General features: G+C 41.5%; 2 protein-coding genes across 2 annotated transcripts in view; one reads left to right on the top strand and one right to left on the bottom strand.

Moving 5' to 3' along the window:
* The window catches only part of gria1a (glutamate receptor, ionotropic, AMPA 1a), a 205,847-nt gene that overhangs the window by 12,918 nt on the left and 170,595 nt on the right, over positions 1 to 22,334 (top strand). The window lies entirely within an intron of this gene.
* Positions 1,527 to 3,626, bottom strand: tmsb2 (thymosin beta 2). Its single transcript, XM_084352497.1, has 3 exons — positions 3,468 to 3,626; positions 2,228 to 2,332; positions 1,527 to 1,981 (listed from the first exon to the last, which is right to left on the bottom strand). The coding sequence occupies exons 1-3, from the start codon at positions 3,598 to 3,600 to the stop codon at positions 1,944 to 1,946; spliced, it is 276 nt and encodes a 91-aa protein (XP_084208623.1). The 5' UTR covers positions 3,601 to 3,626; the 3' UTR covers positions 1,527 to 1,943.

Raw genomic sequence — 22,334 nt, 5'->3', positions numbered from 1 at the left:
ATTCATTTATCTGCCGAGTACACGACTTGATGATTATTTTCGAAAATTAAACTTTTAGTCAATAAAATATTGAACAGTCCCCATCAGAAATGTCCAGAGCCCGAGGCAGGGTCTACAACAAGAAGTCAGAAAACTTCTAGCAAATACTCAAATCTGAGAAGCTGGAATCATTACATTTTCTTTTCAAATAGTTTTTCTTTTGTGTTTGCGAAATGACTTTATCAAATTGAATCAGAATTGTTGCCAGTTGATATTCTGTCCAGTAACAAACTGTCAATTTTGTCCATAATCAGTTAAACTCTAATACCAAGCTAGCTCGAAACGTTTGAGACAGGACTAAACAAGTCATAATAGAGAACTGACTTTCATTCAATTATTTATTTTTAAAGTTTTGTTGATAATGTATTCATGTGTTTGTTTAGTTTAATATGAAAATAGTTGTAAGATTAATATTCGCTACTGCTATTGGCCCATCACAGCTATATCCGTATTTGCATACATGTTCTCCTATATGCACCAATAGATTAGAATGCAGAAAAAGATGCTTTGGGTGATTTATAAGTTTGTTTGTTTCAGTACACTGGTTTCATTTTAGATAATGGGCTCATTGTTAAAGGGGCACTATGTAAGAATTTTAGTTAAAACATTCAAAACTAACTAAATTTATTAACAGAATGTGAATAAATAGCAGTTTTGACATTATGATCCTTATGTATTGTGTTGTAGAGATACATACTGAAGTTAGCATGCTAACCAGCTAGCCTAGTTCTGGTCCAAAGCCCCTGTGCTATAAGTGTAAACACTAACACTCCCTGGTCCCTTTGCTCCCAGTCTGACTCGCTGTCTGCATGGCTCACTGAGTTAACTAGCTATGGGCAACTACAGTTAGCAGCAGTTAGCAGTTACTTTTGTGGTATGCAGCGCCCTTTTTGTTTGGAGTATGAATTTGAAAGGTGGCCAATTCTTACATACTGCACCTTTCATATGAAAAATATCCCGCCTTTCTTACATATGTATGTATGTATGTATGTACATGTTTTACATTGGAGGAATCAATGATATAAAAAAAAGTTTTATATCAGCCACTATATCGATATCTGAATTTTTCACACCCTAATGTCAGTATCTGCATCAGCTTCAATAATCAATTGTCGGTTGGGCTCTTTTATTAGCCACTTGGCATACAGTGTTATGAAGGAATTAAAACATGTACGGCTAACCTTTCTTCTTAAATGACCAATTCAATAAAATACACTAAATAATGGCAGCTGTTTGTGCATTTCACTTTGTTTACATCTTGAAAATATGATGACACCTTACGTTGATGTGGGATTGTTCAAATTACATCGACACAGAGACACTGAGTATGCATTTATATACCGTGTGAGGTGCGGTTACTGCAGTACTTTATTTACCGTACAGGCACCTAATGCGTATTTTTTCAATGGCCGAGTGTGATCAGTCCACACCTCATCGGTTCATGTATGAGCACGTAGACATAAAGAAGACAGCATTATGTACAGGTCTGACTGGTTTCACGTCTTCATATTTATTTCATAAAGAAAAGTAAAAAGTTTATTAAGAAAACATCCCACATGATTAGACTCCCATGATGTAGACCTCCCCACCCCACCCCACCTCCCCATAGCCTGGATGCCTGCCTGTCTTTCTGTGCTACATCACTACACCACTCTCCAGTTTGGCAATATTGGAGACATGCTAGCTACAGGCTAACAGTGCAAGACAGGCACCCAGGCTAAAGTTTTTCCACTAGAGTGGTAAGAGAACCCCCATGTGAGGATGCCATGAACATTTACGGCACCCCAGGGAGCTCAAGAGCACCCTTATCTGAAGACAAAGTAAGAGATTGAAATACTGTGATAATCAAAAGAAAGTGCTTTTTGCTGTGGCATCTCAGCTTCTTTTCTTCATGTGCTCAGAAGTCAAGGTGTGGCATCGCCTTTCCTCTCTTGCTCAATGGCTGGGGAAAGAAGAGAAGAGGACAGTTTAGATCAGCAGGCGTGTGTGTAGTGAATACGTGAGAGGCATGCTGTGTGTTGATGATGTGCTGATGCTGCAGCAATTTGGGATTTTTTTTGCTGCTCTGCTTGCTCAGCATGTAGTCTTTTGTCAGCACTTGAAGTGCTGAGCGATGACAGACAGGAAAATTGTTGCAGGGGTTGGATCAAGGCTTCACACACATACTGTAGACTCGAGGGACACTCACTCTCTTTGGTGGGCAGAGGGTTTTTCTCTTTTGTCTCTGTCTTCTTCAGCTTTGTCTTGTCGAAACGGGCGATCTCAGTCATGTCAGGCTTGTCAGACATTTTGGCTGTAAAGGACGAAAAAAAGAAATCCCACCTGAGTGCACGTTTGACCTTTCCTGTCAGCCATCATATTGATAATGCAGCAACACAGAAGGAGCTTATTCGTGTATTGTATAGGATGTATTCAAGAGCAAATGTGTGGAGCAATGTTTGACAAGCGATCAGGAAAGCTGTCAGAAATCTTAATGGCTTTGTCTGCCATCTAAAATAACCGACTGCACATAAAGGGAGTGGCTACCACATGTGCAGCTCAGACACGTCCACATGCATGCCTGTGAGTGGTGGCCGCCTCCCACACATCCTCTGTCTCGATATTCTCCTTTACAAAACGCCTATGTAGCTCGCATGTGCCTATTTTTACCCATCTGTCTGTTCTTTCCTTTGTCTCTTCTTTTCCCTCTCTGAGGTCTTTGTTCTCTCCCTCCGCATCCTCCCTCTCTCTCTCCTTCTCTCTCTCTCTCTCTCTCTCTCTCTCTCTCTCTCTTCTGCATCCACCCCTGCAGCCTCGTGGATGGAGGCTCCACAGGCTCCACTGCAGTCATATTCCTGACCTAGCCTCAGGTCTGACTAATCTGCCTTTCACAGTCTGGCCCAGTCACGCCTGTTTGAGCCACTGCTGCTGTAATGTGACAGGACCACCAGCCTACAGCCAATCGTTTGTAAACCAAGCTGCTGTAAAATTATTCTCACTGGTCTGAATTTGAATGGGGCCTAATAAAAAAGGTCTGATATAGAAATAGACATGCTGGGCACGTGGCCAGAATTTTAAACATGTCAGTTTCTTGAAGCAAGGCAATCGTTTCTTCACTACCCTCAGCGGCAAATGGTTTCCATATCCAGCCCTGCGAAGTCTTGATACTAGCAGCAGCAGCAGCAGCAGTAGTCATAGTCTCACCTTTTTTCAATTCATCAGTAAACCTGATTATTCAAACATTTGCTCTATTGTTCCCTTATCATCACCACCACCATCATAATCATCCTCAACATCCCTCTTTTACATCATTTCACAGCTGCCATCAGCAGTCAGCTTCCCCTCATCCAGCCACACCCCAATCCTTTGTTTGACTCTAGTAAAAAAAGAACCAGAAGGAGACACACGGCACATAAAGAGACATAAAGAACAAGATGATTCTTCCTTACCGGTGTTCCACGCAGCAGTGGGGCTAAAATCCACCAGCGGAGAGAACAGGGAGGGATAGAGACACAGAGATGGAGAAGGGAGAGCGATGCGGAAGCTGAGTGAATCTGCCGGTGTGTGCACGCCTGCCTGCATCAAGGGTGTGGGTATAAGAGGGAGGGAGGGGGAGAGAGAGAGATGGTGGAGAGAGAGAGAGAGAGTGGGAGAGAGCTTGGTCAGCCTTCTTCCACGTCATCAATATTAATGCTCTCAAGGGAAAAGACTAGAGGAAACCAGCCACTGATAGGAAACAGCTGTGCTCTTAAGCTCATCTGTGATTGATTGTTTTAATTATTTACGTATATATTGTGTGTTATAGATTGTAATATACAGTGTTTATGCTGAGTAGGAAAGACTGCATGAGATGGCAGAAAGAGGATTTTGTCAATTTACATGTACTGTGACTACTTCTCTATGATATTCATCACGTGCTGAGAATGTGTCACAGTTATGAGCATTTAAAAATTGTACTAAGTCACTAGTTTATTTTTATACTGCTCGGACATATTTTCAATTACTTATTTTGTATGGGTTGTTTTATTTTTAGAGGGACCAGTGTATGACATGGACCAGTGCCACATACCACTTCATTTATAGCCTAGGCTAGTTTGCAATGTGTTCTAAGATGTGCCTTTTATACACATACACAAAACTCACAAGAAAATCCACACAAAACAGCACAAAAAATAAACAACCTCACCAAAAAAATGTAAACAAAACTGCTCGAATACCAAAAACTCAACAAGAAATTCTGTACAAAACAGCAAAAATTCACAAAACTTATTAAGGAAATATATACAAAACAGTACAAATACACAAAAGTCATCAAGGAAATATATACAAAACAACACAAACAATATTCAACAAGATTATATAAACAATACAGCACAAACTCCAAACTCAGATAGAAGATATAAACAAAATAACATAAATACACAAAGCTAAACAACAAAATATATACAATATAACACAAACAAACTCAATATATACAATGCAACACAAACAAACTCAACAAGAATATATATACAAAACAGCACAAAAACTCCACAAAACAGCAAAAAGCACTCAACAAGAAAATTTCTCTGTGAATTTATATCTACTCTGAAATTCTTCTATCCTGCCATAATAGTCATTTAATGCTTAAATTGTTGTGAATATTTATAGAGCTGTGGTGAGAATGACAGTGGATACCCTTTTTTGCACTAAGCCAAAGCCCTGTAAAACTCTATTTATATATGTAAATGTTTATTTTTATAGGGACAAGTATTTATCAGGGGGCACTGCCACATACCACAGCAATTATAACCTAAGCTGGTCTGCAGTGCAGATCCTTACAAGGGCCTTTACACATTACACTAAACTCAGGACTCAATATTACAGACGAAACAGCACAACACACACAAAACATTTGCACAAAAATAAAAGACAAACACATCAGAATCATTTATGGTAAAATGACTGATCCTGTACAATCAATTATATCATTTTTCAAAAGTAACTCTTAGCTTAGCTCTGATAGTAAGCTGTATATTTATGAATATTATTAACAAGGAATTTACATTTTTTTCAGCTATTCTCTGACACTTTATACGCTAAATAATTAATTCATTAATCAAGGAAACAATCAGCAGATTCAATGATATGGAAAATAATATACATAAGTTGTAGCCTTACACATAATCATACAGTATATCTAGGACTATCATTAACTTTCCTCGCTACCAAATGACAACTTTTTTCCACTGAATATGGTGTGCTTCACAGCTGTTATTTAAATATCTGTATGCTTAGCTTCAACATTATTTGTCATATCCTTTATTTTGTGACTGATCAAGCAGCTCCTGATAACATCATACTCTAATCGAGCCATCGTGTGTCGAGCTCATGGCCCCCTGCTGACATCATGAAACCTGCTGGTCTTCCCTCTTTAATCTTCCCAGGGGCACAGCCTGCTGATGCAGCCGCTGAGGACATTTCTCTCTGAGCAGGCAGCTCATCTCAGAATAGCATAGTGACGATGAGTCAACATGACCTCAACCCTTGAAATGATACAGTGAGCCGAGCAAGCGGGTGTCCATTATGTTCTGGTAAGCGCTGTGTTAATGTGTGACATCACATTACAGGATGACTTTGGGTTTTACTGGCTCACAATGAGGTCATAAATACCTGTGAGGGCTCTGTGAGGGAGCTGCAGCACCACCTGCTGGGTGAAGTGTGGAAGTGCTTAATCTAAGAGCCATTGTGCATGTGGTCTTCACACATTTAATAAGCAAAATGAACTTCACTTGAAATGAAGATTGCTGAACAGGATACCTAGTAATCCAGACTATGTGATGGCCTTATAGAGCTAATGATGTTCTCCTGCTCTTCAGATCATTTACTGATTCAGCCTTTGAGACATGTGCTTCTATTGAGTTGCTTGTTTCTTCATGATATTGTGTCTCTGTGTGAAGGTGTTTGACCTTCTCTAAATTTGCCTGAGCCCCCCATTAACCTTTCTTCTTGAAATGTTATCATATTTGAGGCTTGGACACGAGATGCACGCTGACAAAGGTCAGACCTAACAACCAAACGACCTGTCAGAAGAGTCAGACAGACCGCTGCTTGTTGGCGGATTGTATTGGAGCGGTAAACCTTTTCTGGGATCAGGTCTGTCAACGTGCTGCTTGTCAGTGTTCAGATGAAAGAGTGATGAACGCACTCTGAGGTTGTGCATAGTAAGAGACAGGAGATGGCAGCACCACACATTTTAAGATAGATAGATAGATAGATAGATAGATAGATATTTAATCTCACTCTACTTTATTTAAGAACATATAGGGGGTCTTCAGTGCACAGTCATGCTCACATATGTTGTAAACACAGGATGGCAGCACAGCACTATTTAACTTCTCTCAGGCACTCAGATGAACAGTCTATGAGGGGCCACCAGGGTGCACTCGTCCCTCAACACTCGAACCCACCCACCATAACAGCTTGCAACAGCTTGAGTCCTAATGTTACTAATGTGTTTCAAAAACTCTTCACACTTTCCCAAACACGGTTTCTTCCAAACTTGCCTGTTAATGGCGCACAGAGCTTCAAGCCGGTTAGCTCGCTGCTTTAGCATGACACTAAGAGATACCAGGAAGCGGTTCAAATGGAAAAATGATTGTCAATTCAGCAATGACGCAACATCTACTGTCATGAATTTGCAAGATTAGTTGGAAGGGAATGTTGTTTAAAGCAGACCTTTTTAGTTTGTGTTGATTTGACTGGTCATTTAAGATAGACTTCAATCCTGACAGTAAAAACGTGAATAAGTTAACATGAGGTTTATGCAGTGAGCGACAGCAGTCTGTATCATCTGTATTAACTATGCTTAGTCAGTTATGCAGGGAGACTGGTCACTTAGGGTTCTTTATTTATTTTTTTAAAGTGAAAAATCTCATCCTCTTTTTGATATTACACCATTCACACTTTTTCCACACTTGTTTTTAACCATGCTAGCAGCGTGGCTCTGTAGATGGCAACATTAGTCTGTTGATCCACTTCTTTAGCCAAAATTAAAAAAACGGATGGATTGGCATAAAATCTTGTACAAATAAGCAAAGACAGGGGAAGTACAGGGGCTGAGGGGGCTGAAGCACCCCTTAAAACAAGGCATTATAAAAACTGTCAGTTGATTGTCCACATGATATAAAAACCTTTTTGATCATAATGCCTAATCTTACTTGCCAATTGTCTGGTTTAGGAGATCCTGTCCTGAAACATCTGTATTGGACACCATGTTTTCACACAAGGCAGGATATGTCTTCATATATAAACATTAGCCGAATTTACGAGAATGACCAAATAATTAAGACTTTATCATAGACAGCGTTTCACAAAGTTTAGGTTTCTCCAAACTCATCAACTCTCAAAATTGAGAGATTTTATAAAGGAGTCTGCAGAATATTTCTTCCTTTTCATCTCTTGGCTGTTGTTGACTGCAGTTCGTGTGGTTGCCTTGACCTATAGTATGTTGGTGTTCATGTTTACAGTCTGCTGTAATCAAAAATGTTTTGTTAGATATCAGTAATCCTGGCCATCCAAATGAATTCATTCTGACTCTCTATCTCCCAAACGGTCAGGTTGGATGGTCAAAAGACGCGGTGGGCCGTGATGGTCTCAAAATCTGCTCTTCATCCAAATACCTGTTGCAAAGCTAATGTTCTAATGAACTTTAGCTCTACTTTGGTCTAAATAGCAAATGTTAGCATGCTAACATGCTAAACTACGATAGCCGACATGGTTAACATGATATCTGCTCAGCTGCGACATGTTAGCAGTGTCATTGCCTGTATACTAGCATGCTGATGTTAGCATTAAGCTGAAGCACCAACAGGGCTGCACGATACTTAGCATATTTTAATTTTTTGACAGGTCAAGACATCTCTGCAGCACTACAATACTTCTGTTTTGTTATATATTTCACCTTCATTTTTGCATTAGGGATTTGGCAGTATTGCGATTTTGATAACATTTCAGTTAACAGTGCAGCCCAAAGCACCACTTTGCTTAAGTACTGCCCCACAGAGCCATTAGCATGACTGCAGACCCTTTGTCTTGTTTCATTACAATTAACAGTCCACTCTCTTCTTTCCAGGTTCCTTTATCCTTGTGTTCTTATGGGGCTGCTTCATGTGTTAGCCGGCCGTAGCTGTGTTTCATGAAGTGTGTGTAAAGCAGAGTCCAAGACACAGACACTTGCACGTATACATTTGCACACTTGCGTTGCTCATCGTCTAAGTTAATGGAAGATGATATTAAGTGTTGTCAGTGAATGAAGTGTAATTACCAAACGCAATCACACATATTAAATCCTGCCAGTCACTTTTATCAGCCTTAAATCAACAGAGCGAACTCTAATACGCGGAGGCGAAAATAATCTTTTAACTTTGTCAGTCATTGTAAGAGTGCCGAGTTGTCTTTCAAACAAATCTGATTTCTCCGCTTTCAGAGGGGAATTAGGTGTTTAAACAAAATGGAGCTATTGTGCAGACACGCCAGAATGGAGTGTGTTTCTGGAGAGTTGTGGGACGTGCAGGATGGATTAGGACAGTGCAGGATCAGTAAGACCAGATAAACACGCTGCCTCAGCTCATGATCTCCACGACTAATGATGCAGTGTTTGATTGCTGCCCTGTGTTCCATCACCCGGCCAATGAGCTGAGAGTATCTCGGTGTGGAGGAGTTATCTCACCTAGCCAGCTGGAGGACAGTGACAGAGATGAAAAGAGGAGAAGGAACACAGCACAGAGGGAGGAGAGGAGATGGAGACAGAGATGAGGGTTTAGGAACCAAGAGAGAGGAAAAGATAGATGGGAGATTGCAGCGCTGCTATAAACGCAAAGCACGTTTGTATTATCAGGTATCGGGGAGTAACGGCAATCATTGAATTTGACACCCATCATTGTCGGTGTGTGTTCACAGTGTTGTAAGTGGCGTTTGTGTGCGCATCACATAATTCTTCTTGAAACATCTTTACTTTTAGGGTGAGCTTAAGCTTTGTTTGCAAGGCTTAACATTTCAAAGTAAATATCCTCCATGCATCTTCTCTCTTTCAGCATCCCTCCCTCGCAGAGATTCCTCTACTTTCTCTCAGGGACAACTGCAATATATTAAGGATGCACACAACTGAAGGCTCAGATGGATTAAGCAAATGATAAATCCTTTAAATCCATGCGTCAGTAAATTAGACGAACAAATGTGTGACACACAAACAACACAAACAAATTTACTCATTTGTAAAAAGCTGTTTTGAAAGAATCATCTCTTGCCTTAAGGGATACAAAATCGAGTGCGTTGGAAAGTTGTTAATAGCCGGCAATTAAAATAACAATTAGTTCCTAAATGTTGCTGCACGCAAACGCAGCTTTATTTCCTCTGTATGGATTTCTGAACCATCGACAAATTAAAACTGAATGTTGCAGTTTCTCCCCAGTTGCACACTGACTACTTCCTTCTGTAGGTTCTCTGATTTTTCTTATGTGGTGTGTGGCCAGACTGTGGCTGCCTCAAGATTGATCTCTGCTTTTGATCTCACACAGTGAAAAGACATTCTGCCAGCTTGTACTCACTATTCAGGACCAGATAACAGTTATGTTTGCATTGAATCTGTCTTTCATTTATCTAGTTTTCCAGATAAGCATCTTGTAACTGTTGGGTGATTTTGTTTATCCAGAGTCTCACTCTACAGGCAGAACTTGTAGAAGATTTTTATGATAAATGGCTTGCAGGCTTTTGGGTTTGTAGTCTGAAATGTTCCCAGAATTCTTCTTTGAATATATATATATATATGTTTAGAATATGGATTTTAGCATCTTGGTTAATGTCTTTTTAAATACACAATACAGGCGCTCGATAAGATGCTTGTCCCATTTGGTGATGTTGGCAGAATGAATAGTTTTATCCAGTTCTCTGGCATTTGCAATGCATAACAAATGCATAATAAAAAGTACAAGGACATGCAAATGAACAGAAGAGGGAGCTGAAATGACACTATTTCAGCACCAGCTAATATTGCAAAAACACAGGCAGTAGAGAGGCCTGCCATGTGAGCTTTGGATGTCTGCAGTGTAGAGTAATAGACAAGTGAAAAAGAGAAAAGAAGTCGTCCTGGCCATACCGAGGGTCTAAAAAGGAGGCTCTTAATTGGACTGGTTGGCAACCAGTCCAATTAAGAGCCTCCTTTTTAAGAAATCTCTAATTTGTCTCCTTTTTGGATGAGGGCAGAAGTAAAGCCATGTGTTTGCTAGGAGTGTTGTTCGGTCATGTGCATCAACTACCTCCTTATTAAAAACCCTAAATATATAGTGTGTGAAATATAAATACACAATTAAAGGTCCATATCTGTTTTTTAGCCACACAAATTATGACTTTGATAGTGCTGCAGGCTAAACTAGCCAGGAGAAAGTGCCAGGCAGCAGCATCCCCTTTAACTGAGCAACTCACCTGTAAAACATTGTCTGCAGTTTCTGCTTAATGCACCTGGGATCTATAGCAGAGTAACGGTAAAGATCATCTTAAATTCATCTGAGAAACAACGGTTTTTTTAAGCCTAAACAAAGTAAAGAAACAAACTCTCGTCATTTCATGACTGAATAAACAAACTGACTTTAAAGGACAACACAATTTCATACGGTTTTACTTTATTTATATGTGGCGGACCCTGCCACCTTTCTAGCTTCAGACAGTGTTCTGGGGACCTCTTTCCTCTGAGAACAGCTTGTTTATTCAGTTATGAGTTTGTATTATTACCTTATTAATAGTTTGAATTTCTTCTCAAAAACTACATAGTGCTCCTTTAACTGTGTAGTCAGGTGACTGAATAGTCTCTGTATACTCACCTGGTCATGGCTGCTGATTAGTCAGTGTCGGCTGAGGCTGTCATCAATGCTATACCCTATATTTCTTTTGTTATTGTGTCAACATCTTTGGAGTTAAAATCGAAATATGGAACCGCTTTTGTCAACGTTTGTAATCCCCTTGCCGGAAAATAAATTATTCAACATGATTTTTGGAGTGCATTTAAAAAAAAAACCCACCACAAACTGCTACCGTTCAAGGCATCACTGCCTTTGGATGCCGTGACAGCGATGTTACATTTTCTTTTGGCTGAAGTTCAGAGTTTCAAATACACAGCAATATTGTCTAACGTCTGCTTTAAACTATTCTGCAAGCATGCTGCTACAGTGCACGCTTAGAAATGCTAAAGTATTACTGCAAAACTTTAGGGTTGCTCCCATTCTGATTTCTTTTAGGGAAAAATATCATCTTGGCTGATCGCTGTCAGACTCGACACAACAGTGTTGTCTTAAAGGGTCACTTCTCAAGTCTCTGAGGACAAGTGTGAGTCAAGTCTCACAATCCCTTTAAAGGATGAATGCGGCCAGCATTGACTGGTCTCCTAACTCAGACTCCTTGTTATGTTGGAGACTGACAGTCTTGATGACGCAGTCGCTCGCTCAGCCTGTGCTTTGAAGTCAGTTGCCAAGCTAAAAGTTTTAAATGACAGAGAACTCATTCTTTTCAGACCTTAGGCTCACATATAATGATACACATTATTGAGAAAAATGTGTACAGCAAAGGTATTCCTACACAAACTGAAGCATCAAAAATCACATTGTATTCTGTCTTTACAGATAGGTTTGTTATAACAGCGCTAGAAGCATTTTCACTTTCTCCAAAATCACACAGAAAATGTATTTTTCTCTTCTCCCCAATATAAATTAGCTTTCCTCTGCCGATAACCAGCGATGATGTTGTGACCTTATACAGTAAGAGGGCTATTAGTGGTTTACTGTAACATTCAAATGAAAAACTGTGTGGGCTGAGTGAGTCATAGCAGCTTTCAAAGCGAGGATAATTTGTTAAAGCAGCGTCTAGTTATTTATAACTCAGTGTCCAAACGTCGATCGGTGACCAAGAAGCTTGCACGTCTCGGTCTTTGGCACAGCTCACGGTGGCTTTTAAGGGACATGAATAGAACAAGGTAGCATCTAATGTGGAGGAAATATTCTAGGATGCAACAGTTAGACACGTACTGTACTGCAGCACTGTCTCGTATTAAGCTACCCAATCACATTTGCAGATAAACTGTGAATTACTTTGTCATGGGACGAGACGAAAGTGTTATTTAAAGCACCTTTAACAAGTGCCCTAAATCATTCTGGCACAGTGTGAAGTCTATTTGATTTAGCCGTGATGAAGTGTAATGGCTCTGTCAGCCCTGTCAGCCTGTGTTTCTGAGCCTTTGAAACAAGAGATCAATGCAGAGGTTGACTAGCCACCGGATGCGAAGTGGCAAGGTCAGCATGTCGTCGTAGTGCTATAGCGAAGGCGTCGGCAGAGGAAACTGGAAAAAACTCATCTTTTATTTGGATCAAAGAAAGGAGTGGGCCACACACACACACACACACACACACACACACACACACACACACACACCTTAAATCCTTGCTTCTGTTTTTTTTTCTTGATCCTCATTCATGACGAGCGGAACTTCGCGTCTCTACGGTGACAGTCAGGTTCTTGTTACCTTGACGATGAATAAAGGCGCAGGCTTGCTATCGCATGTGGTCTATTTTGAAAAAAAACAACAACAAAAAACAAAGGACACGCCCAGTCTTTTACAAAAGCAGTGCTCATCTTCTGGCTCAGGCACAGCCAAGCCGCTCATGTGACCTTTGGAGTAATCGAAAATTGGTGAAATTGGGGGAAGTATGCGTTAGAGAATATGGATGGGGAGCAGAAAGATGGAGCCTTTTGTTGTGCACCTTTCTGCAGCAATGGCAACAAAGCAAAACTGGTCTTTGTTTTGTTGTTGCAGCTCCATACTGGTTGGATACAGGGTGACATCTGTTCAGGAATCCCTGCTCATACACCTGAAAGGCTGCGACGCTCCTCTTCTGAAATAGAGAGATTAATAAATGTCCCTCTGACTGCTTTAGGATTAAAAAAGGAAGCGCGCACACACACACACCACACCGTGCGCGTACGGGTGCATCATCGCCGGCACAATATGCTGTACGTTATCTCCACACAGCCACCTGTTTATATGAAGGGAGTCGACAAACATCATATGAATTCCAATAAGGCTCACCCTCAGAGTACACACACTTCATCATCATGAAGCCAGCACTGTTCACTGTAATCTAAATCCCTTATTTGAAAGCTGTGTGTGTATGAGAGAGAGATGGGAGGACGGCGGCGGGGAGGGAGATTAAAACTGACAGTTTTCAGTGGTCTTGGGGGCGATGTGTAGAGTGGGGTTAAGATAATGGGCCTTTGATATCAGCAAGGGATTGATCGTTAATTAGCAAAAAGTGCGCTCATCATGGAGCTGACAGGTAAACCAGAGATTTGAAGGTACTGACAGGATTCTCTGATTTGATGCCTCTGCTTGTGGTCATTTCTTTTCTTTTCTCCTCTTTTTTGGATCTCGACATCAAGATGTGGAATTACGGCTGCAGACCGAAGTTTAAACACAGATTTCCCAACTAAAACAAGGAGGAAAACTCTTGAGACAGTTGAATATTCACGTCACGTGCTGCTCCCATTTTCAGAAAGGAAATAAGACTTTTTTAAACTGTTGAGAATTAAAGCTGCTAATCCCAAGGATTAATACAATTGAGTTTGCTGGATTTTGGTAATGCCCTGTTTCCTAAGCTTTGCCCATTAGGCACCTGCTGCTGTCACACTCCGCTGGCCTCACAGGAAATTGCCTGGTTTTAGGAGGGTAAGAGTATGCCAGGGCATTTGAACTGCAACACAGAAAAACGCTTGCGCGCTCACACACTTAAACACTTACACACAAAGACAGGAGGTGAGATTTTGCTGCTCTTGTCCTTTGGCTTTATGAGCCCAATTACCAGCTTTGGTGTGTGTGTGTGAATGCGTCTGTGCGTGTCTGCAGGCAGGTGCGTCAGCAGACCCTGACAGTCACATTTCATGCACCACAAACAGACAGACTCCGTCTTGGAGTGGAAGAGATGATTGGCCTCGCGGCTCCTCCGGGAGGCTTTCACAAACACGATGATCTCGAGCAGCCAATTGTGAGTGAGCCACTGGCCAATGATTACCATATCTCCTCACCTCCCCTCCTCTTACCAACTTGAGACAAAGCTACAGAGATTGCACTGCTTGTCAGTTCAGATCCTGTTAGCACGGTACAATGAAGACAAGCCTCAGAGATGGAGTAACCAACTTTTACACAATACTTGGAAATCAAATGTTGATTTCTTGAAGACCTTTCACCTCTCATCCAAGAGGCTTCCTCAGTTCTAACTTACTGGAAGGGAGTCGCAGGCTTTTAGACTCTGTGTGGGAGTGTCCTTACAGAGTCGTTAAGGACACGTGCGAGCTCTGAGTTTCAGGGTCATTAGGGCCACTTGTGAGTCGTTGACCCAACCAGCATTCATGCGGGTTTTTTGGCTTTGGTTGTAAGTAAACTGTCACATACCACATATACCCATGTAGCCTAAAGTCCTCTGTAAACTTGATGTTCATCCAGTCTGTTGTGCTCACACACTGTAAATCTACCTAAACAAGAGCTGTAGATGTGTGCATGCAGGCTTGTTTGCACATGTATGAAAATGTACTTTTGTGTGTTAGCTTCTTCTGTTAAAGGTATGCCACGCTTTACGTTGTATGCGTTTCGGATAACATTAGAGTGGCTGGCAGTCACACAAACAAACAAGTGAGAAAAGGAAAACGGGAGAGAGCGTTGTGATGATGAGGACACAGTTTCATTTATGCAGAGCACAACGTCCGGCTGATGTAATCCGTCTGCAGGGCTGAAATTTGAGGTGTCTGACATGCAGTTCTGCACCGTTTAGCACCACAAACAGCAGCAACGGCAGTTGGAACTGAAAATGTTTACATGTTGATGATTAATAGGCAAGGACTGGAATTTCTCACATATTTATATAACATTTTGTCTTTCACAGACAGACTCTTTTAAAGAACACCAGCTGCAGCACTAGATGCCTGTAGGTGGTGACACTGACATGTCTATACTGTTTACTGCTGGATAAATACTTTCTATTAGTTGGGATGCTGTGTAAAACCCAAATACAACAGAATATAGAATATAAAACACAACTATATCTATCTATCCATCTCTCTCTCTCTCTCTCTCTCTCTCTCTCTCTTATATATATATATATATATATATATATATATATATATAATGTATATATATATACTGCTCGCAGTGAGTGCCTTGTCACATATATTGTCATAATGTCAAACAGAGATCATTTTTGGGTGATCATTGCTTGTCCTGTCCCGTGTAAAATCAAAAGTAAACACTGACTTATTAATTTTAATCCAGACCGTGATCTTTGTCTAAATCTTACCAAGTAGTTAAACCTAATCAAACTGCTGCTGAAAAATTTAAATATGTTGAAAATAGTAATAGTAAAGAGTCATAAAACAAATCTCTACAACTCTTGACAGGAACTGTGGTCGCCCACACAGAGGTCAAAAACTTAGGAAGAGTATAGTTGCAGGTCCAAGCTGTTATGGTGGGGTTTTTCTTAGGACCCAAATGCAGAAAATCAGAGACAGGAAGTCAGTGAATGAAGGACTTTATTTCACAAACTGTGATTTCCAGAGGGTAATGGGGAGAAGAAGACCAGGCTTGCAGGCAGGCAGGCAGGCAGGCAGGCAGGCAGGCAGGGTTGGCTGGAGCCGGCATGGAGGAACACAGGAGAGCAAACTGGAAGTAGTGTAGAACGGCGCTGGAGATTTCTGCAGCCAAAGAGCAAGGGCATTAGTGCAACGGTCAGAAACACAAAACACTCTGAGTGTATGGAGAACACTAAATCGCAGCACTACAGTCACTGTATGGGGTGTAATAATCTAGCGCCGAAGTGGTGGAGAGACCAGGTAGATAAAGCCAGAGTGTGATGAGATGATCTGGAACAGACGTGCCACTCTGCTGCTGCTGCTGCTGCCACGCCCACAGACACACACACAGGAGAAGGAGCAGGTGAGGGGGGAAAATCAGGTAGGGAGAACCGAACACAGAAAAACAGAAAAACAACATGACTGCCACAGTAGCACCGTGACACAAACTGCTGCTGCTGTCGTTACTTCCTCCCTGAAGGTGTTACAGGTTGGCATGTGAAGTACTTTCTCCATCGTGGAAAAACTGCAGGTTGCTAAATGTATGATGCAGCTACAACCCAGGACCTTCAGCTGTAAACAGAAGCAAAGGGACTTGTTAACTTCTTCAGGGATGTCTGCAAGACTCAAAATTGGCTTGATAAAACCGACTGACCTTGGCCCTTTGGATCAACCTGGTGGAAGCTCACCTTCTCGACTAGCAAAAGGCTTTCATCAAGCCTCTCTGCACCTATTCACAAATTTGGCATCCTGTTATAAATCATACACCAGGCATCTGGTTTACTAAGCACCAGCGCGAGCAATGCATCACCCGACCACACATACGAATATATCATCGCCAGCGCCAAGGCCGACAAAAACAACAGATGAAATACTCCACACATAAGGTAAACAAGTGGCCGAGGAGGTGGAGACACTCCACCGCCTTTCCTTTCCCAAACAGTCTGATGCAGGATGCCATCTACTCATGCGCTTTCACACTTGGGCTTTGCTCATTCCTTCACGCTCAAACCCCGTACACTGGCTTTAAATAGGCCAGCACAAGTCGTTATCTCCCCTTTTGTTTCCTCCATGTTTCCCTCCTGTGTTGCTCTGCCACGAAAAATTACCAGTCACTTCATTATATCTATAGCGATGCTTCTACTGACCCCATTCTCTTTTCTCCAGCCCTCCCTCTCCCCACTTACCCAACACCATTTCCATGTACAGCGCCCTCGGGGAGGAAAACGAGTAATTAGTATGCTGATACATGAGCCAGTGGTGTTGCCATAACTAGTTAAACAGCTATTTCCGCCTCTCACTATGTAGTGAAGGAGCCTCTGATGTGCGTGTGTGTGCGTGGGTGCGAGTGGTACTGGAGTGTGTCTTATAATGAGGCTGAAGTTACACAGCGGTACATACTGTTCTTGTCACAGTGAAAGGTATAACGTTGATGACAGATGCTCTCACTATGTGGTCTAGCACTGACTCACTCCCATCTATCTGTCTGTCTGTCTGTCTCTGTATCCGTGCGTGGGGTTGTGCGGTTACATAAGAATCCACACAGATTCCCGGGATATGTGCTGTGTTCGTTTGTGCGAGCAGAGGAGCGAGGGAGCGTTACCATGACGATGGCATTAGAAACCAACCTTACATCAAACCACGTGTGTGTGTATATTTGTGTCTTCCTGTCTTGTTATTCGTGTGTTTGTGCCAGTGTGCTTCTGCATTTGAGATGGCCTCGAGGTGCATTGAAAGAGAAGAAGAAGAAGAAGAGAAGAAGAAGGGAGGAGGATGGCGAGGTGATGTGGAGCAGAGGAGAGGTTTTTTGGTGGAGGATGGAGAGGAAAAATGAGTATGCAGGGGAAGTTAATTAGAGGGAGGGAGATACTGATTGTGGACCCAGATGTTTCCAAACGATCTGTTGATACCACACACACACACAAGAACACACACACTCTCCCTCTTTCACGCCTTTGAATATGTCATTTTGCCAACGCTGTGAGCAGCCTGTGCACCTTTGTCAAAGCTATGAGTAAGCCGTGTGTGGGCTCCTGTGTGTGTGTGTGTGTGTGTGTGTGTGTGTGTGCAAGCATGTGAGTGTTTGAGTGTACTTGCCTGTGAGCGTGCACGCATATTTGACCTGACCTACTCCCATCAGATTAGCTTTGTTTTCTCCTGCCAATGCTACGGGGTGTGAGTCCATGTTTGACCCACAGCATGGGTCACCTCTCCTTCCCCTCAGGTCCCCACACATCTCCACTGCCACTCTGTCTCACTCAGAGGATCTTAAGGTATCATAGTCAAGTCCTTTATCTTAATATTCCTTAAATATTGGGTATTACAATATATTATATAACAGTTAGTCTCAATATCTCAAAAAGTTGTGAATGGATATGCATGATTCACACAAACATGCCCTGCCGGTAGATCACTGGGCAAATTGAATGGTTGAGGTCGAGTTGAGGACAAAAAGATTAGGCATGCACTGACGCAATATAACATTACAGAACCATATTAAATAGTTTCTTTGTCAATGTCATTATAGAAATCAGTGCCGCCAGTTACAATTATTCAGTCACAGCTGGCTTCATTTCAATAAGATCTGCACAGTGAGATATACAGACTTTAAATTTGTGAAAGAGGGGGCACTCGAAAGGGAGACGTACCCTGAGTTGAGGTGCCGGCATTGGGAGAGAAAAGTTGAACTAGGATCTACCTTTCCAGAGTTGTAAAAACAAATCTCGTATAGTATCTCTTCACAGTCATTGATGTATTACTCAAACTTGACTTCTGTGGCCTCGTTTGTAAAAATGTTCTTCGATTTTATACTTGAGCTTTCCGGCAGTGTGCTTCTGTTCAATTCTTAGAAGATGCTGAGCATAATAAACCTTTCCTTGGTAGGTTCTAAGAATCCCATTTGTAACGTACACACCTGTGATCTATAAATTTCAATTCAACTTGAATTGACAGCTCCAACCTTGAGATTTCCCCTTAATTTATGTCAGCGCAAATGAAGGTTCAGTCAGGAATAGCCACGGACCAAATGAGGAAATCAAACTTTTCAGAGGATGAGATCACTGTGATGGTAGGGGAGATTGAAAACAGGCAACAGATATCATTCGGTGCACTAAATAGTGGCTTGACAAAGCCAAAAATGCAGCTTGGGAGTGTGTTGCCACAACATATTGTTCATAAAGCTAAAGCAAATTTAACAAAAGGCTTAAATGCATAGGCATCTCGAACTACAATACACCTCCCTAACCAGCAGTAAAAGTCACTTATGTTAATTCTAGACTTGCCTAGACACAAGATCAATAACTAATTATATGTGTTTTCCTATTTAATTATAAGACCAAAACTGATTTTAAGTCTGTTATAAAAGCCCCCTGGATTGTATAGCAGCCTGCCAACACAACAATGCAGCATATTGCCTAGTCTGGACCCTAAAATGTATATATATATACCTTTTCGGTAATAATACACAACTTTGCAAAACAATTGATCAGGGGGCCAGTGAAAGACTGCTTCTGTTGACCAGGTGGAATGACAGCGACTAGGACATCACACAATGAGACCTCTAACTTATGAGGATCTAATCACACAACACTATCACTAGACAAGAACAATGACGTTGGATCATTCTGAAAAGCCTTCGGAATAATGTACGCTCACTTTTTTGTACATTTGATGCCAATCTTTTTAAAATCCTTGCTGTCTACAATCTTTGCACATGTAAATCTCTCTAAATATAAAGTATGATATGGTTAAGGTTAGGTAAAGGATCGTAGTTGTGGCAAACTCTTGTCTCCTGTATAAAAGTTGCTGTTATGTGCCCAGGATACCAAGTTTCAAAAAGGGAACGCATCTTGGGGACACTGAATGTTGGCAGGTACGAACATAATGCCTCGGGTCACATGTCGTTGGTTCCGCTGACTGGTAGCTGATCATTTTAACCATGTGGGTGATTTGCACCTTGACAATACATGAGAGTCATCAGGGTCACATGGGACTCATGTAACAGAGCCATCAGATTCACATGAATGGATGTGCGAATTGTCGTGAAACCACCGGGGTAAAGATGTCAGAGGAGAATTGTCATGTGTACTGTATGCCCCATTGCCAGGATAACACTGTGTGACTCTTGCCTCATCACAGTTGCTTTTGCTGGGAGTTTTATTTGACTCCTACGGGGCTCTGTCCCGATCTCATCAGCCAACTGCTGTTTACATCTGGGAGCCATATGTTTATTTTCTATCTCAGTCTACGATTGGTGTTAAAACAATCATTTGCCAAACACACCATGAAAGTGCACCATGGGTGATATTTCAACCTAATGTCTGTGGCCTTATTTTTGACCATGTAATGTCATACCTTCTATGTTCTGTTTTTTTTCCACCCAACCAATAATCAGGTCAGCAGACAGCAGACGGTATTTTGTATTTTGCTTTGATATATTTGATAAGCAAGTATTTGTAATTTGAAACAAGACACTTTTTGATGTATCTGTGCCCAAATTTGACTGTTGGTTAATACATTTTTAATCGATTTCATTCTAAACAGATTAATCGATTAATGATTAAGCATTGGCATCCCAAACAGACACAAAGAGACAGGGGTGATTTGAAACAGACATACTGTATGCACTAGATCCACAATATGGTATGAAGCCTCTGACCCTTTTTTACTAAAGTTTTTCGTTAGTTTGTAGGAATGCATGAGATTGTATATTTGCAGATATCCAAAACAGAATTATTTTCCAACTCATTTTGGCCGATTGCTATTACTGATATATGCACATATTTGTTCTGCCTAATTGCAGAGAACATCAAGTCTCTCCTGCAGTGAAATTAACATATTATTATGCTTGCTTTTTTCGTGATGGCCCACAATGCTTTTCAAACATACACATTCACTGAGCAAAATAATAAACTACTCAGTCACGTTGGGTATCGTGCACATAATTAAAGGTGCATTATGTAAGAATTTTAGTTGATAACGTTAAAAAAAAGTTTACATGCTAACCAGCTAGCCCCGGCACATCCGAGTCCAGAGCTCCTGTGCCAGCAGTGTAAACACAAACACCAACATTCCCCCGGTTCTCCGGGCTCCCAGTCTGTGCTGCTAGCTGCACTGCTAACTGAGCTATCTGGCTAATGGCAGCTACAGTTTGCAGCAGTTAGCAGTAAATCGACAATTCTTATATATTGCACCTTTAAAGCTTAATGTGTTACACCTGTTGTATTAGCAGAAATGTTCATTTGTGGCTGATGCGGATATTTTATTTCAAAGCCCCTATCAACTGATACCGATGACACTGATATTATCATGTGTCCCTATTTGTGAAGCACACCCAAGTTAAATAGCAGAAAGGATAGTTACAGTACATGTATCCTGTGTAATGATCAATACTATCACCCAACTGCACAAAACTACATGATTTAAAATTCATTCAGAAGCTCATGTCCTTTTAACCCAATTTAAAACTCTTCCCTGATAAGGCATCTGGCTATCTCTTCTCTGCTATTACTCTGCTATCTCTCACAGCAGTCTCCCAGCTGTGAGTTTTCTTAGCTCCGAGCTCTGCTTATTTCACTGCGCCCCATAAAGACCAAAGGACAATCTCAAGACCTCGCTGTCCTGCCAAAAAAAAGTTTAATAGTTTTGAGTAAACTTTTTATGGTCCTATTGGCATTCATGTTTTGCTACTGTTTAGGATTATCAGATAATTTACATGTGAAGAAATGTACCAGCTGTTGGTCATGAATATGACTGCAGACTTATTTTGTGGGAGGATGACATCTGTGCTCCTGAGACGTTAAAAGAATTAAAAGTGACCCAGCTGAGCCAAGAGAGAGAGAGGAAGAAGAGTCATAGATAGACAAACGGATAGCGGGAAAAGAAAGGCAAAAAGAGCTAGAAAGGGATAGTGTGTGTGTGTGTGTGTGTGTGTGTGTGTGTGTGTGTGTGCGTGTGTGTGTGAGAGAGAGAGAGAGAGTGTGCATGTGTGTGGCCTCAAAGTGCTCAACCTGTCATTCAAGCTTTAGGGGTTTATCTGTGGGAGCAAGGGCACCTGGCTTAGCTGGCTTTGCTGTGGGGACGGCAGATATCTGTGTGTACACTCGCCGAGGATGTGACAGCAGGTATCCACTAGGGGGGAGAGATATGACACCGTGTCATTATGTGCGATGCATAAAACATTCACAGCAATAAGCTCTGCTTTTTTTATGTTTGCCACCGTTTTGTTCTCTCCGATCGCTGCGAACACAACACACACGCACTCACACACAGAGACATAAACATGGTAGGAGCAGTGGGCTGGAAATGCAGATAGAATAGAACAGGGATACATATGTTCACCCCGGCCAGTTATCTCCCCCCAGTCAATGCACCACATGATGACTCCCCGAGAGGCTTGAAATTACAATCATGACCATGTGAAGTGAAAATATTTTGGTTGAACGCATCCGCCAGCTCCAAGTTCTCTTCTTTTTCCACTGACATACACTCAAAGACACACACGATTGTGCACCTAACTGCACACATACAAGTCTATAGGTTTGCAGCTGGCTGGGTAAATCACTTTGACAGCCGAACACAGATTATGAGTCTCTGAGCTGTCTCTTCAAACAGGAAGATGGCACAAATTCCCATGAGGGGTAACAGTAGGAGGTGGCAGTGGTAGAGGCGAACGCAAA

Source organism: Pagrus pagrus, assembly GCF_965226575.1.
Source record: "Pagrus pagrus genome assembly, chromosome: 5".
Classification (NCBI taxonomy): domain Eukaryota; kingdom Metazoa; phylum Chordata; class Actinopteri; order Spariformes; family Sparidae; genus Pagrus; species Pagrus pagrus.
This window is presented reverse-complemented; position numbering and strand designations above follow the sequence as displayed.

What these genes read in the sequence shown, in the direction of transcription:
- tmsb2 (XM_084352497.1), bottom strand. Translation starts at nt 3,600, where the DNA reads ATGCAGGCAGGCGTGCACACACCGGCAGATTCACTCAGCTTCCGCATC. An exon ending in CACTGCTGCGTGGAACACCG is followed by an intron (nt 2,333 to 3,467) that starts GTAAGGAAGAAT and finishes CGTCCTTTACAG; the next exon opens with CCAAAATGTCTGACAAGCCT. An exon ending in CCCTCTGCCCACCAAAGAGA is followed by an intron (nt 1,982 to 2,227) that starts GTGAGTGTCCCT and finishes TTCTTTCCCCAG; the next exon opens with CCATTGAGCAAGAGAGGAAA.